This window comes from Octopus bimaculoides, chromosome 12 (assembly GCF_001194135.2).
Source record: "Octopus bimaculoides isolate UCB-OBI-ISO-001 chromosome 12, ASM119413v2, whole genome shotgun sequence".
Taxonomy (NCBI): domain Eukaryota; kingdom Metazoa; phylum Mollusca; class Cephalopoda; order Octopoda; family Octopodidae; genus Octopus; species Octopus bimaculoides.
In genome coordinates, this window is record NC_068992.1 from 64,361,567 (window position 1) to 64,379,920 (window position 18,354).

Here is an 18,354-nt window from a genome sequence, read left to right on the forward strand (position 1 = left end):
GTGTGTGTGTGTGTGTGTGTGTGTGTGTGTGTGTGACATGTCACGAAGCCACCTCCCTTATACTACACCCCCATTCTGTCAAGGAGTATTGTTGTACAAGTTACTTGTCTACTTTAAATGGTGTCAGTGCCACGAAAAAAGCACCAGTGTGTGCCTTAAGGTAGTTGGCTTAAGGAAAGCCACCCAGCTGTAGGAAATATGCCCAAGTGGACACTGGAGCTCAATACAGTCTTCTGGTTTATTAGATCCTATCAACTGTCTGATCCTTTCCATCTTGGAATAGGGAGGTTAAGTGATGATGATGATGATGATGATGATAATGGAGATATCTTTTGTGATATCTGTGTGTGTGTCTGTTTGCCTATGAGTGTTGTTAGACACACACATCCACACATGCATACATACATTCTAGCACTGATGAACACATTCCAGCACATGTTATTGAGTGTTCTAGCATACTTAACATACATTCTAGCACACACACACACACACACACACCTGCACCCGGATACGTGCCTACACATGCAGTATGCACCTGCACACCTACACAGGCAGGTATGCAGCTACACCAGCAGATATGCACCTGCACCCACATATGCAGATACAAATGTGCCGACACACACGGACATGCACTTGCCCCCACATAATGATGCAGGCATGCATCTGCCCCTACATAATGATGCAGGCATGCACCTGCATACACATGCAGGTATGCAGCTGCACACATGCAGGTATGCAGCTGCACACATGCAGGTATGTAGCTGCATACACATGCAAACTAACACACACACCTGTGTGCACACTCAAACATTCCCTTTCTCCATCTCTCTCTCACTTTTACATACTCTGCTTCTCTTTTTCTGTCTCTGTCAACTACAAAGATCTCATATGTATATGTGATTCGTTCTTTGAAGAATGTCTCTCTGTCCATAACACACCTGTTAATTTGATAAATTGAATTTTTGCGATACACTATATTAAAACTCCAAGAATGCTTACAACTGATTGGATCCGACACAGCTTGTATGATGGTGATGGTTATTTACAACTGATTGGATCCTACACAGCTTGTATGTTGCTGATGGTTGCTTATAGCTGATTGGATCCGACACAGCTTGTATGATGCTGATGATCGCTTCCAACTATGATATGAGACAATAATCAAGACAAGGAAACACGTATATACACCTGATGGGCTACTTTCAGTTTCCATCTCTCAAATCCATTCACATGGCATTGGACAGCTTAGGGATATAGTAGAAAATACTTGCCCAAGGCACTGCGCAATGGGCTTACCCTTGAGATCATGCGGTTGCAAAAATGAGTTTCTTAACCACACAGCCCTGCCAACACCTACACATTTAATGCACTGAATATTTGAAATTTAATTTTCTTTTTAACCATTGAGTGATTATGATTGCTTTTAACTGCCTGTTGCAGTTAGAGAAAACAGTTTTTGTTACATTACACTTACAATGTGTGTGACAAGTTGTCCACTCATCATAACAGTTTTATCTGATGATAAATGCACATATATTTTACAACATTCACCAACTGACCTATTTCATCTGTTGCTGTTGCATCTATTCTCTTTGATATTTTTGGCTAATGTCACCCAATAAAGGATGAACAATTTCACAGGAAATGGCATATCAAGAATCTGTGAAGATAAAATTAAAACGAGAAAGAAAAACAAAATTGAGACAAAGCTCCTTTTTGTCTTGCTTTTAACATTTTAACTCTGTGAAAAAAATATGTTGAATTTATTGTTGTTGTTGTTAACTCGGTGTTTTCATTTCTTTTTTTTTTTGTCATTTCTGTCTTCCTGTATAACTTTGTGAAATGACTTTACAACAGCAAAAGATTTTGTGAAAAAAAAACTTCCTCTCACTCCTACTTTTCACTCCTCTTCTCTCCTACCTCCTCTCACTCTTACTCATAATCCTACAACTCTCCTCTCACTTCCACTTATCACTCCTACCTACTCTCACAACTACTTTGTCACACCTACCTATTCTTCACTCCTACTCTAAAATTCACTCCTCCTTATTCTTCACTCCTACTTTATCACTCCTGTCTCCTCCCACTCCAGTGTCATCATACATTCAAACAGTATGAGAGCTTTCACTTGGTCATTCAGCACACTAGGAATAGCAGCCAATTGTCCCTCAACCCACACCTTACCTTCTTAAAAAATGAAAAATATCACATTTTGTAGCACAATCTTAGGTGCAGTGTTTATTAGAATAAGACCAGATGATCACAAGTAGAAAACCTTCGATCAGAAGTCTGCACCATCATGCCTGACCTTATTGTATGATGTAGGATGTCCATGGGAATGTATTATTTCTGCTTCTCTTAAGGCTGTCTCGTTAGTTTTGATCTCATCTCCACAATAACAATCAATAGCGAGTGAGATATAGAAGTGGGGGGGGGGTCTAAATGGCCTTGCAACAACCTGTTAGAAATAGCAGCCAAATCTCTATGAAAAAAATGGAACAACACAATGGCTGATGATATCTTTAAAAATGCTATTTCTGGAAAAGAAAGGACAGATTAGTTACAACTGGTGTGCCTTATGATCACCTTGACCAGAATTGGCCTTTGGCGCTAATCAATTAGTAGTTTCTGAAAATGAATGTTTCAGCTTTGACAACTGTTCTTGGTAACCAGAATCTAAACCATTGCCATTACCTCTGTCCCGACTTGTTTGTCAGCTCATATTTATTTATCGTTTCTTTAAACCCTATCGCATAACAATCAATCTATTCTTTATACGAGGTTTGCTCAATAAGTATCTGAACTGTTGCTATAATAATGAAGCTAAAGCATGCAGAGTGAAACCGCTTGGCACAGATTGATCTTGAACTCTGTTGTGCATGTGCACTAAGTTTTAACATTCTAACTCATTTATGCTGTTTACAGCAGTACTTGGAAGGAAGGTGTGTAGCGTGTGATTGTCACATTGACCATGACAGAGGAAGTTGTCATGGTGATACCTACTCAGAGGCCTATTCAAAGTTGCAGAAAGTGTATGGAGAGGAGTGCATTAGCTGCACACAAGTGTGCAAGTGGTTCAGATGTTTCTAAGATGACTGAAAATTGATATTGTTGAATGTTCTGGGAGACCTGCAACCAGCAGAACTGTGGAAAACATCGCAGATGTGCATGCAACTGTGTGGGGAAATCGTTGAATCACCATCCATAAGTTATCAGAGGATGTGCAGATTAGTTACGGTTTGGTTTGGTTCAGTTCATCATCACTGAAGATTTGGGTATGAGACGCATGTCTGCCAAGTTTGTGCCAAAACTGCTTTCAGCTGACCAAACTTGGGTTTCAGTTGCACAAGATCTCCTTGGTTGTGTGAAGAATGATGAAAACTTTTTGAAAACTTTGCATAGGCCTCTGAACAGGTATTGCCAAGCTTTTGGCAAAATTTTATGCAGATTCTCTATTCAACTTTCTCTGTCATGGTCAATGCAACAATCACACACTACACACCTTCCTTCCAAGCACTGCTAACAATTCTGCCCTGCATGCTAACAATTCTGACAGCTTGCTGCCTGTATAATACTAACAACGACAGCAACAACAATGACAACAACAACAACAATAACAATAATCCTGAACAACCCTGGCTAAGACAACTCTTGGTTCTTTGATTCATTTTCAAATGTTCATATTGACAGTCAAACTTTCCGTCATAATTTAGCTGAAAGTTACTCATAGTGATGCTCCAGCACCTGACCCACAAATTTGCTGTCTTCTCTCTCTGCTTTTTCTGTCAATACTATAACGGCCTCTGCTCCTTAGAACTATCTGATCTCATGCTAACTCCATTCAGGCATTACTTACCCCTTCATCTCTCTAGTTGTCCAGCAGTGGTGGGGGACAAACACATACAAAGACACACACAAACGTGTGTGTGTGTGTGTGCACATGCGTAAGGATTTGGTAGAAAGAAAGTGGAAGGAGCCCATCATATATATATGATGGGCTGCTTTTGGTTTCTATCCACCAAATCTTCTCTCAAGGTTTTGGTCAGCCCAGGGGTATCATTGAAGATATATGCCCCAGGTGCTGTGCAGTGGGACTGAACCCAAGGCTGCATGGTTGGGACGCAAGGTTCTTAACCACACACATACACTCGTTATAGATGTAATGGAAACTATTGTGTCATTTAAAGTAGGTTTTGTGAAAACGAAATGTGACAAAAAGATTTTCTTTACCACTTTGTCTTCTTTGTATTTTTTTCTCTCCTCCCCCCTCTTGCCCTCCCCTACTCTTCACCGGTCCTCCCTGCCTCACTCTGCAGCACTGTCACAAGTTCTGGTTTATTCATTGTGTGTTGCTTGTTATAGACTGACTCAGAAGTTTTGAAAGGTAATTAATTTAAATCTTCTGGCAATATATGTTTAGTGTTTTTTGGTATTGAATTACAGTGTTTTCTTGCAAACAAACTCACTCTCTTCCTCAAAATTAACTGAATGTAGCTCTCTCTCTCTCTCTCTCTCGCTATATATATATATATATATATATATATATATATATATATATATATATATATATATATATATATATATATATATATACAGGGTGACTCAAGAAAAACAGAACCCACAGATCTTTGAATAAAACTATTAACTTTAAGGCAGTGCTGATGCTGAGGAAGATTTGAGCATCGCTGGGACAACGCTGAGGAACAGGTCGAGACGAATAGTGGTTCCAAATGACTCTCTAGCCTAACTGAGCCTCCCTAGCCTGGCTGAGAGAGCAATTTCAGGAGATTGATGAACTTAAGGCTGCAATCACTGCAGAAATCAGAGAAATCCACAAAGAGGAATGTGTTCGAGTAATTGACAATTTTGTGCAATGTATGCAAGGTGCCTCGAATGTCACGGAGGCCATTTGGAGCAAATTTTGAAAAGAATATGACTTTTCTGCAAAGGGAATGATCATACACGGACTGAAGTTGAAGTCCAGCAAATTTAAAGAAATCTGCCGGTTCTTCTTTGTAGGATTTGATAAAAGTTTTATAGGTTCTGTTTTTTTTTGTGGGTGTCACCCTGTATATATATATATATATATATATATATATATATATACATACACACACACACACACACACACACACACACATAAATACATACAAATGGGGGTGGGGAGTGGCAATGGGAAGGGCATCCAGCCATAGAAATTCCGTTTGAACATAGTTCTGTCTGACCCATGTAAGCATGGAAAAGTAAGAGCAGTCACCATATTTGTTTCATACCTGCTATCACTGAAGAGCACATGCATTAGATAACCATCTTGTTATTCAATATCTGGTGCAAAACTGATTGGTAAGATCAGCTGTAATGGATCTACAATACTGCGTACTTTGATTACTGTACCAACTCTATTGACAAACGTATGACTGCCTATTTTTCTTGACTTATGGATTTGTATACAATGACTATATACACACACGCACACCCACACATTGGTATTGTATTAAAATATGTCACACTCTTTGATCTCTGCTTCACCTATTACACTTCATTGTTATAAACCTTCTTCTTTTTCAGCTTTGTGGTCAATATTCGAGAGACTTGGGATCATTTGCGCAGTACCAAGCTAATCAACTAAAATCTAAGCCAGACCAACTGTTTGAAACTGAGGGACAAACAAAACCAGCAGTTGGCTTCTGGGCATATTGGGGTTTGTATTTTTTTAAAATATAAATACATCTACACATTGTCTTTGACTTATTTTGGTTTGCATTATTATCAGAACACTGAATCACAGAACATCAGATCTTTGATCTGATGTTCTGTGATTCAGTGCTCTGATAATAAATTTTGTTCAAAGTATGTCTCTACTGTGTTCCAAGGCACATCAACATAAACCTCTTCTCTCTATTCATTACACAGACACACACACACACACACACACACACACTTGAGGTGATGTATTCAAAGGAACATGGTCAGACCACTTAGACTAAACAAAACTGGGCGTCAGTAAATTTAATCTGTAACTGCGAATCTGACAAAATGTATTTTATTTCACCTTGGAACAGTTCAGGGACAGAACGTAGTTATATAAGGAACCAGGTAGAAAGATGGTTGTACAGGTATAGAAAAGAAAAGTACACCAATGGCAAGTAGTGTGTGTTAAGGTTGGCGTGGTGGTTGAAGTTATGGTTGCACTCCAGAGTAGGGGTGTTGATGAAGAAGGTGAAAGTGGAAATAGTAATTATAGATTGAGGGGTAGGTGATGTTGATATATGAAGGGTCAAGGTAGAGTGTTTGGTGTTAGTGTTTCTGATGGTGAAGTGAGTGGTAGTAATGTGTTGACACTGGATGGGAAAGTGAATGTGTGAGGGTTATTGGCTGTACTGGCAAATGAGGCGGTGGGGGTAGAGTGAGGAGTGACTGGTGGTGGTGATTGATAAGGACACACTGTATGCTTACACTCTCACATGTATTATTTCAGTGGTGTGAATTGAAATTAAGTAAAAATAAACAAATAAATAAATGCATAAATATAAAAATACATAAATAAATATATAGATGAATAAATGTATAAATCAAGTAAAAAAAAATGAGTGCTTGGAACTGTTTGAATGGAATAACATTTTACTAAGTTGAACCTGTGTGAATCAATACTCAGAGTTTCTCATTCCTAATCTTTATTAGTGCATGTATATGTTATCATCATCATCATCATCATATGTCCGTTGTCCATGCTGGCATGGGTTGGATAGTTTGGCTGGGCATACACATACATAAACTAAGAATATGCAAAAGAAACTAATAAATTATAGTAACTAATGAATTTATATATAAATATAAATATTTAGTAGTGAAAAAAGTATTTGTACAGAACAAAAATAACTGATAATTCTGATTTAATACTTCGTAGCATAACCATTATTCAGTTTCACTTCAACCAATCTCTTCTTGTCGTTCTTAATCAATGACTCTCATGTTTCTTTAGGAATTTTTTCCCATTCTTCTTGACAAATTTTCTTCAAATCTGGAATGCACATTGGGGCTCTTGAATGAATTTTAATTTTCAAATAACGCCACAAATTTTCAATGGGGTTCAAGTCAGGTGACTGACTTGGCCATTCTGATAATTTTATATTGTGATTGACAATCCATTTTTGGTAGACTTCACCGTGTGCTTAGGGTCGTTATCTTGTTGTAAAACTCACCCTTCACAAAGCTGGAGCTTTTCTACAGAGTCCCATAAATTATTGTTCAAAATATTTTGGTACATCTCTGTATTCTTTCTACCATCTATCACATATAAATTGCCAGTGCCATTTGCAGAGAAACACCCCTACACAATGATGTTGCCACCTCCAAACTTTACAGTAGGAATTGTGTTTTTCTGCAAATAGGTGGTACCATCTTTCCTCCAAACATAGCTATGTGAATTTCGTCCAAACAATTCAATTTTCGACTCGTCTGTCCATAGAACATTTTCCCAGAATGTATCAGATTTATCTTCATGTTCATAAACAAATTTTAAATGGGCATCTCTATGCCTTTTAGTCAACAGTGGAGTTTTTCTAGGAGAGCATGACTTCAGTTCATTCCTATGAAGTTCATTGCTGATTGTTCGTAGTGTAACACTAGTCCCTGAAGCTAACAAATCTTCTTGCAACTCTTTTCTGGTGATCATTGCATTTTTTTCGATTCTTCACTTCATTTTTGTTAAAGATCTAGCGGAAATCTTGCGTGGTGCACCGGATCTTATTCTGTTTTCAACAGTTCCCGATTTTTTATATCTTTGAATAAATGAAGATATTGTAGAAAATGGAATACAAAGGGTCTCTGATATTTTCCTGTAACTTTTACCTGCTTTCCACTGTTCAATAATTAAGTTTTTCACTGAATTTGTGAATTCTTTACTTTTCGCCATTATTACAGCACTACTTTATGTTGTCTCAGTGCTGAATGAAGAAGATAGCGTTTTGACACTTAAAAATGACCACTGATATGATTATTGGAACAAACAAGAAAGTTCTAGTAAATAAAAATTATTTTAACAGTATTTTGTGGCATAGAAACTCATAAATTTTCACCCCTAAATATTTATAATTGTATATAAATTCATTAGTTACTATAATTTATTAGTTTCTTTTGCATATTATTAGTTTATGCATGTGTATGCAAATATAGTATTGGTATATCCCATTTATGTTCATTAGAAATTAAAAGAATAAAGAATTTTGACATGTACGAATATCTATTTCCCCCCATTGTATGTATATGTGTATAAATATATGTGTATATATATGTGTATGTGTATATGTGTGTGCATATATGTATGTGTGTGTGTATATATATATATATATATATATATATGTATGTACATATGTGTGTGTGTATGTATATATGTATGTGTGTGTGTGTGTGTATAAATATATACATGTATATATACTTATATATGTGTGTGTGTATATATATATATATATATATATATATAATGAGCTTTTGCACAATTTCCTTCTACTAAATTACATTCATGTGACCTTGGTCAATCTGGAGTAACAGAAGATGTTACTTGCCAAAGGTTCCCTAGATTGGGATCAAACATAGCACCATATTGCAAAATAAACTTGTTATCTGCCTAGCCATTGAAATTTACAAAGCTGTAACAAATTTTGTGGCTGAGTGGCATCAAGGTCATTACCAACATGATTGAGTAGCCTTTTATTGGTTTTAGCCTGTGGTATATACACATTCTGAGGAGGCGCAATGGTCCAGTGGTTAGGGCAGCGGACTCGCGGTCATGGGATCTCTGTTTCGATTCCTGGACCAGGCGTCGTGAGTGTTTATTGAGTGAAGACACCTAAAGCTCCACGATGCTCCGGCAGGGGATGGTGGCAAACCCTGCTGTACACTTTCGCCACAACTTTCTCTCACTCTTACTTTCTGTTGTGCCTGTAATTCAAAGGGTCAGCCTTGTCACACTGTGTCACACTGAATATCCCCGAGAACTACGTTAAGGGTACACGTGTTTGTGTACACGAGCAGGCTGTTCCTTTGATCGGATCAACTGGAACCCTCGACGTCGCTTACGACGGAGTGCCAACAACAATACACATTCTGAGGCAAATGTAAAACTAGTCGTGCAGTCAAGTTTTAAAGTTAGAGGGATCAAGCACATAAAAAAAAAAAAAGGTTCTGGGACGCATACGAAACAACTTTTAACTCATTTTCCATATTGTGCAAAATATTTCATTAGTTATAATATACGTAATAGTATTGTACGCTCATTAATTTCATGTTTCAGTGACGATGTCATTATGTACGAAACATGCAACTAATGGTGTAGGTGTGATGTGAAAAACATGAATTTCCACAGGATCGTCCAGTGTTGAGAGATTATGATGTTAAGGTCATTTTTTTGGTTCTTCAGATGTCAACGGCCACCAACACATCAAAGGAGATTGAGCAGACAGCTCAAAAATACGGCAGGTTTGGTCAAATAAAGTAATGTCTCCAGAAAGTTCTTCTGAGGCCATGCGATTAACAAAAAAAGAAAGCAAATGTTGAACTTTTATTGCCCAAAATAATCTAAGAGTTAAAAAGCAAAATTGTTGAAACGGTGCCAATTTTGAAAAAATGTGCTTGGTGGGGAGGGGGTTGGCGAAGTCGTTCCCCTATTAACTCTGCTACCGTGTAAAGCATTTCTTGATTTGTTTTGCTTACCTTTGTACAGGGTTCTTACTATCTTGATCTTCAGCATCATTCCTGGAATGTGTTCAGTATACCTTGTTTGATCCATTGCAAGTCAGCCAAAAAAGACATTAAAATGATGATAATGGTGATGATGATGATTATCTTTTTTCGACTTCAGTCTTAATTTGTTTGTTTGTAGCTTGTTTTTGTGGTTTGGTTTGTTGCTGTTTTCTATTGTTTATCGTAATCTAAGTCCTGAACTTAACATCCAATAGACTAAATGGCCTGCAGCAACATAATCTCTCTTTTTTTTTTTTCATATTTTTTTGTAAGTTCTTGTTTAACGCATGAATTACATTGCTTTGGTAACGGATGTTAATAGTTAGCTATGAGATAATGAGGAGTATTCTGCCTTCATCATCAGATAATCTACCACATTACATACGTAATCAATATTAGTAATAAGGATTTAACATTGCACTTCCTCAATGTCACTTCATTGTGAAATACATCTTTTGGATTTCGTCTGTGTGTTCGCTGGAGCTGTGGATAAATTCTGTGAAGTAATGTCACAAAATCTATCACTGCATTGCTGCACATGCAAGCATGTGCAACGATACAGAACCTAGAATGGTGTGCATCTGCTGAGGAGCTCTGCATTATTTGTCTTTTACCATGGTATAATGCAGAATCACGAGCCGAGTGAGTGTTGCGAATAATTATCTAATTGCTAACTGATTTCCTAATGTTTTTAGATTAGACAATAGTAGTCACGTCCTTTTGTTGTAGCTTGTTGATGTTGTGTTTTAAAGGTGTGATTAGGTAGAAACAGATAGGGGTGTGTGTGTGTGTGTAGTAGGTAATTTTTTGAGTACATATGTTGAGTGTATGTGAATGTATGTGAGTATAGATGTATGTATATTATATGCTTACATGCACACATGTGTATAGGTATGTGTGGTACAAGTAATGTTGATCATATGACTGAGGAGTGTGCAAAAACAAACAAAAAAATCAAAACAAAAAAACAAAAACTCTAACCCCTATACCTCCTACCATAACCCCCCCCTTCCCTCAAAAAAAGTACTCAATGCATTTAGAGGCAGATTGGGTTATAGTTGAAAGGTTACTTAGGTCTTGCAAGAGGTTTCATCTGGAGAACAGCAATAGTTGATTGCAGACTCCTCAGGGTAGAGGATGCAACTGAGAAATGAGGTTTTACTTTGTGGGTTGGTTTCATTTGTGTGTGTGCATGTGTGTGTGTGTGTGTGGGGGGGGGAGCATGAATGCTAGGAGGAGGAGGAGGAAGAAATAGAATGAGTTATTGGGTAGAGTAGCATATACAAGGTCCTCCTGCAATGTCATCTGAATCGATTGCTATATAAGTCATGATGATGATGATGGCCATTGTTTTAACATCCACTTTTCCATGCCTGTATGGGCTGGATGGAATTTGTTTGGGCAGATTTTTTTTGTACGGCTGGCTGCCCTTCTTTTTGTCAACTCTGACTTGTTCCCAAATAAGGTAACATTTTACCAAGACATAACATGTTTTCATGTCTGAAGCAAAGGGCACTTGCTTACAGCTATTACATGATTCCAAGGCAAGGAGAGAGTACACCCCCACCACACACATACACATAATGAGCTTCTTTTAGTTTCCTTCTATCAAATCCACTCACAAGGCTTTGGTTGGTTCAGAGCTATAATAGAAGACACTTCACTGAAATGCCACACGGTGGGACTGAACCAGAAAGCCATGTGGTTAGGAGACAAAGTTCTTCACCATGTAGCCATGCCAGATGTAAAGGGAGCATACACATTATATATATATATATATATATATATATATATATCTATATACATACAGTTGTATTTTCTACATAAACAGCCCAACACACCAAGAACTTTATAAACATACAAGCATATAAACTTTGAAAATATGCACACATGCATGCATAGAAGCACACACATACATATACATAGGAACACACAGACATGTATAAAAACAGATGGGTGCATGTATAGACACACAGACATATGCATAGATACACAAACAGGTGTGTACATAAAAGTACATGCATGCTCATACATGCAAACATAGAAAAATATGTAGACACATGCATAAAGACACGTGTAGCATGCATAGAAACACTCATGCACAGATGCATACACGGAAAGACCTACACACAGACACATACATAGAAATATATACAGACACATACTTAAAAATACACAGATGCATTCATAGAAGCACACACCTTGCACTATTCTGTGTATTAAGAAATCAATTTGCATTAGGTTGTAAATTGTTAATTAGGTTATAAATTGTTAATTACTATTTGGTGATGGATTTCATTGAATGTTTACATTTACAACAAAGCCGACGTTATGACTATAACAGTCTCTTGTCTTCATGTCGGCACACACTTTGCTGTGTTGTGGAGAGGCTTTCTTTGCAACCATGTGGTATTAGGTTCTGTCCCGCAGTGTGGCATTTTGGGCAGTGTCTTCTACTATAGCCCCTGGCCAATCAAAGCCTTACAAGTGGATTTGGTAGGTGGAAACTGAGAGAAACCTAGCCTATATATATATATATATATATATGTGTGTGTGCGTCTCTCTCTCTCTCTCTCTCTCTCTCTCTCTCTCATAATAATAATAATAATAATAATAATAAACACGAAATTCTGTCTGTCCATCTGGAACCCTTGTATCTCAGTCTACATTTGCTCTACATAGGCATATTATGTTTTTGGAATCAGGATGATCCCGAGATTGAAAATCTGCCCTTCATTTGGTTCTTGAACATCCAGCATTGGGATCAGGTCTGGACGAGGATTTGTTATATACTGACAGTTGAAAATTAAAATTTTTAAATAATTCCAAAAATTTGTAGATTTACGAGTTTTTGATTTAAACTGAATTTAAAGTAATACCATATTGGCAGGGTACCAATAAATGCTTTATTATTTTTGTTCTCCTTAGTTTTGGGCTACAGGCCCAATTAGTCCTCTGCAGGAGCTAGCTTATAATGATGGGTGTCTATTCACTAGATGGGCATGACCACTGCTGACAGGTAACATCAGCAATGTTCGTGCACGAATTTAAAGCCAAGTGTGGCTTGCACCACATTGAAACCACTCTCACTGGCAATGCCCAGGTGCCCAGAGACCAGTGAAGTGCAAGATATCCGGCTCAGTAGAGTAGTGTGTTTTATGTCTGAGTTAGCTTTCTCTTAGAAGGGGATGCCTTAACAAAGACCAGGGTTCCCTCACTCCTTGGGGGCTTACTGTGCTCTCAGGCACCAGCCTCAATAATTCTGTCCCAGCTCCCTTGTGCTAGTTAGCTTATAGCTGAGACCCTAACAAGTACTACTTCTCTGGGTCAGAATAGGCCTGGGTGTAATAGTGGCTACAAGGTAGTTCCACATTCTGGAACTCCTGGACCAAAACTCCACTGCTGGATGCAGTTTAAAGTCATACACGTGTGTGTGTGTGTGTGTGTGTTGGTATGGGTGGTGATGATGATGATGATGAGAGTGATTATAACTTGCACAATTGCTTCTCTGTTTACCAGGTAAAGTATGGTAGTACAGCATGATTGCACAGCTCCACCACAAGACTCTACGTTTCAAAAATAATACTCCTGAATCCTCTTTCTGTCTCAGATAGTTGAAGATTTCTTGGTAGCTAATGGCAGTGCCATTCCATATTCTGGGACTACATCATCATCATCATCATCATCATCATCATTAACGCCTGTTTTCCATACTGGCATGGGTTGGATGGTTTGACATGGAGTTGGCTAGCAGGGAGCTGTCCAGACTCCAACTGTCTGTTGTGATACGGTTTCTATGGATGGTTGCCCTTCCTAACACCAATCACTTAACAGAGTGTACTGGATGCTCTTTACATATCACTGTGACAGGTGTGTTTATGCAGCCCTGGCATGGGTGCTTTTTATGAATAGATATATATACACAGACATGCAGGAAGTAAATAAACACCTTTAATTTTCAAAATCTTTTATTTGATATTAATTGGTTGAAGGAGAGGTTTTCTTCTAGTTGCTCGTCCATAATACCCAAGCTTATGCAGATATGTAACACACATTCTTGGACTAACTTCTAACTCTTTTGCAATGCCAGAAGCTTTCGAACGGGGTTCGTTGTCCACAATTCTCTTCAAACTGTGAAGCTTCCTTTCTGAGGGCTCAGGTCAGCCAGGACGAGAATCTGTTGATTCTTTTCCATGGCTTTTGAATTGCACTATAATTCTATTAACAGTAGCAAGAGGAATTTGAAGATTTTCAGCAATTTTTCGCTGGCTAAGACCACCCTCAGATTGCCCAACAATACGACCTCTTTGAAAATCTGACAGTTCTGCTGAATTTTTTGTGCGTGGCATGGTTACTCTTCGCAAATGTTTAATATAATGGCACCTGGAATGAAAAAGAATAATTACATTGAAAATTCTACACTGCTGGAAACATATTGAGACGCTTAGATCAGAAATTTTGAAAATTAAATTTGTCTATTTACTTCCTGTATGTATGTGTATATATATGTATATACAAATACACAATATATTTACTATGTGTATATTCCCTATTTATTTTCAGAACAATGTATCCGACTTCGAGACATTATTTTTCACAAAATTGGAGAAGATTGGGTGTTCTTAGCTTTATTAGGAATTATAATGGCCTTGATGAGTTTTACAATGGATTACGTCATTGAAAAATGCCAGGAAGGTGAGCCTGTGTTTACTGTTTTCAACCTTTTGCCTTTAAGAAATACATCAATATTTATGTTGTCATTGTCAAATAATATTGAGGAAGATTCATCTTCAATAGAACCTTAAATCATCCTTAGTTTGTTTTGTGCATATTTTTTATCATTGTTTTTTTGTCTTGCTCTTGATTTTCCTTTTCTTTTTTTCTTTCTCTTTTTGATTTTCCTTTTCTTTTTTTCTTTCTCTTTTTGATTTTTATATTTCTACTTTTTTTTATGTGGAAAACGTGGAGGGGACAAGTGGAAGAGGAGATTGGGAGGGTTGGCTTGAGGAGGGAGGACGGCAAACCCCGGTCAAGGTGCTGTGAGAGTGGTTACTGAAAGAGTGAGATAGATTCAGTCACCCCTGTTAACAATCGATTCATCAAGTTTTTTTTTATTGATTTTATTGTTGCTTATCCCAAGATACCATGCAGTGAGATTGAACTTGAAACTGCATGTTTGCAAAGTTAGCTTCTTAACCATACAGTCATGCCTGTATCATATATCATTGTTTTTTATTCTGATTTTAGAATAGTTTTGTGTGATATGAGGGAGATTTGGTTGCTATTTCTAGCAAGTTGAGTAACCATGTAGAGGCTTCCACATTATTTTAATATTTTTAATGTCAGTGCCTTTTATGTAGTTATAAAGCCTGATGCGTTAAATATAACCAACTCCTTGTGGCTGTGTGGTTAGCACTGTGAGGTTAGAACAAAGTTCTAACCACTTTGTTTCCCGACCACATGGTTTCAGGTTCAGTCCCTCTGTATGGCACCTTGGGCAAATATTTTCAACTAAGCCCAGCGAGTGGATTTGGTAGACAGAAACTGAAAGAAGCCTGATATATATATGTGTGTGTAAGTGTCTGTGTGTACTTGTGTATTCGTGTGTATATATATATATATGTATGAGTGTGTATAATGTATATATCTATATTTGTGCCTGGTGTTGGTTTGTTTATAATTCCTGTAACTTAGTGGTTCAGCCAAAGAGAGCAGTAATAGGGTAACAGGCTTGAAATAAAATAAGTTCTGGAGTTGATTTGTTTGACTGGATACATCAAGGCAGTGCCCCAGCATGGTCACAGTCCAATGACTGGAACAAATAAAACAGGGGAGTTAAGATACTCTTTACACTTAGTGAACATGTTGTGTTTTCCAGTGATCTGTTTGGATGTAATTCACATCTTCAAAATTGTATAAACCATTTATGCTTATTACTAATCTTTCCTATACACAACGAAGACTTTAATTAGTTTTAAGTTTTCCCCTGAGTTTATCAAGTGCAAAGTGAGTGCATTAGAACTTTTGGCAGACTGACTGTGGTGCTTAAAAAGTACATTGCATGGCTGTATTGAAACTGCTTGTCAAGGCCACAACTTCTGGCATTGAACTTCAGATGTGGAAGCTAAGAGTTGTTTACTCATCTGTTGTTAGAAAATAACTACAATACCTAACATGACATTGAATGGAATGTAAAAACCTCTAAGTAGTCACACAGCTTGCAAGAAATAACAGTTAAATCTACCTTGAAGCAGGCATTACTACCTTCAGTAAAGAAGGTTACATTGAACTAAGTGGGTGCAAAATGATTTGCTTAATCACATAGCAATTTGTCAGGATTTGAACCAAGGACATCTGTTTGTTTTACATCTGTTTATCCATACTAACATGGATTAGATGAATACATTACTGAGGCATTGTCTTATAACTGAATGCCCTCCTTGTTGCTAACCCTTAATTGTTTTTCAAGTAAGGGATTGAGGGGAGCAGAGCATTTTAAGTATCCTGCTGTTTCTGACATTTGACAACTGTGCTGCATTCTTTTATTGGCTCCAGAGATATAAAAGTACAAAGCAGAATCAATCTAGATGGTATTTGAAGTGTGGACATAAACAGGTTCAATGGGGAGGTTGAGTTCATAATTTATAGCTGTAGACTGTGGGAACACTGAATGGTTTGTTAGTTTACTGTGCTGAACTGTAAACTTTCACCCTTTAGCATTTAAGCCAGCCATATCCGGTCCATATGTTCTACCTGTTTTATATCCAAAGTGACCAGATCCAGCCTCTTACACATGCCTTATAATGTCATTCTAAAAATCGACAATTACATCATCAAAGTCTTGAAGCTAAAAGATAATGCATGATTGATTCCAAACAATGTGAATAAATAAGGATTACATTTAACAGATTAATCCGAATGCTTGGGGATTAAATGGGGTGTGGAGAAAACACTGAAGGGGAAATCATTTAAATGTACCTTGCATGGGGAACAATATATGATGTTATTGTTGTTGTTGCTTAGTCTCAGCTTAGTCCTGATCAAGAGAATTTATGATAAAATACCTTCCAACCAAGACCATCCCGTCCATCTTTTTCTTGTAAAGTGCGTATCAATCATCACCATCATCATCATCGTTTAACATCTATTTTCCATGCTGGCATGGGTTGGATGGTTTGACATAGAGCTGGGCAGCCGGGCAGCTGTCCAGGCTCCAGTTGTCTGTTGTGGCATGGTATCTGTGGCTTGATGCCCTACCTAATGCCAACCATTTCACAGAGTATGCTGGGTGCTTTTTATGTCCCACTGGCACAAGTGCATTTATGCAGCACTGGCACAAGTGCTTGTTATGTGACACTAGCACCTGAAGGGACAACCTGCATATGTGGAAGACAGCGATTTTACTTAGTTTGACATGTTTTATCAAGTACAGCAAATCACCACATCTCCTGGTCCCTAGTCATTTCCTCAGTCCAAAGATCCTTCCTCACCACTTTGTCCCACATCTTCCTGGGATTACCCCTTCCACAGGTTCCCTCCACAATTAGAGCTTGGCCCTTCTTTATGAAGCTGTCCTTGGCCCTCTACTTTTCAAGATAATATGATGTTGATTTGAGGAAGATTTGAGTGCTGTTTCTAGCAGGTGGAGTAACTTGGTAAATCCAGGGTTTGGCAAACGTTTTTGGAAGTGGGTTGGATTAGAGAGGTCTTTGTACACCCAAAACGAATATAAAAAAAATGGGAAATGTTTCCCTGATCATATAAGACCATGGAAACAACTTTTGCTTTTGAAATAATTATTTTTTCATTATAGAATTATCTTCATAAAGTTCCATGTAATACCTATCAATGAAAACTATGGAATTCTCTGGGGAAGGGCACTAGATATGGTCAAATTGGGGTTAGTCTTTCATGCCCTTTCATTTAAGAAGGTGAAAACATTTAATGCTTAAAATTATTGCATGTTGGGAAACTTGCAATATTCTTCATCAAATAGGGGGTCTCAATCTCTGTCTCTCCTCTCCCTTTTCCTTCCCTCCCCCCCTCTCTCTCTTTCTCTCACTTCTGGGTTCACTTCCATTGCATGATGCCATGGGCAAGTGTCTTCTACTATAACTCTAGGCAGTTCAAAGCCTTGTGATTGGATTTAGTCAGCTAAAACTGAAAGAAGCTTGTCGTACAAATTTGGTCACCCAAGGATGCACATGTATGCAGTTACTGTTGAACCATATTAATGCAGTATTACGTATAATTTATATAACATTCAGCAATTAACAACTGATAATGATGCTTTGAAACAACTGTAGTAAAGTCTCTAGAATCCATCTCCTCATATTAAAATTTGTATGTGTGTATATATATATATATATGAAACGTTAAAGACTTTCTCTATTCCCGAGCGTTAAACTAATACATCCTTTTGTTGTTTACACCACCTGTCCTCGTCTGTTGTTGTCTTTTCGTAAATTCTCCCATATATATATATATATATATATATATATATATATTCCCTTTTACTCTTTTACTTGTTTCAGTCATTTGACTGTGGCCATGCTGGAGCACCGCCTTTAGTCGAGCAAATCAACCCCGGGACTTATTCTTTGTAAGCCTAGT

At 37.7% G+C, this 18,354-nt stretch overlaps 1 protein-coding gene across 7 annotated transcripts in view; it reads left to right on the plus strand.

Annotated features, from left to right (window-relative positions):
- Positions 1–18,354, plus strand: part of LOC106884491 (chloride channel protein 2) — a 154,668-nt gene that overhangs the window by 62,265 nt on the left and 74,049 nt on the right. For all 7 annotated transcript variants that reach the window (XM_052972228.1, XM_052972230.1, XM_014935906.2 and 4 more), the window contains exons 2-3: positions 5,569–5,701; positions 14,305–14,436. In XM_052972228.1, coding sequence (XP_052828188.1) covers positions 5,569–5,701; positions 14,305–14,436 — 265 coding nt within the window. The remainder of the gene's footprint in view (positions 1–5,568; positions 5,702–14,304; positions 14,437–18,354) is intronic.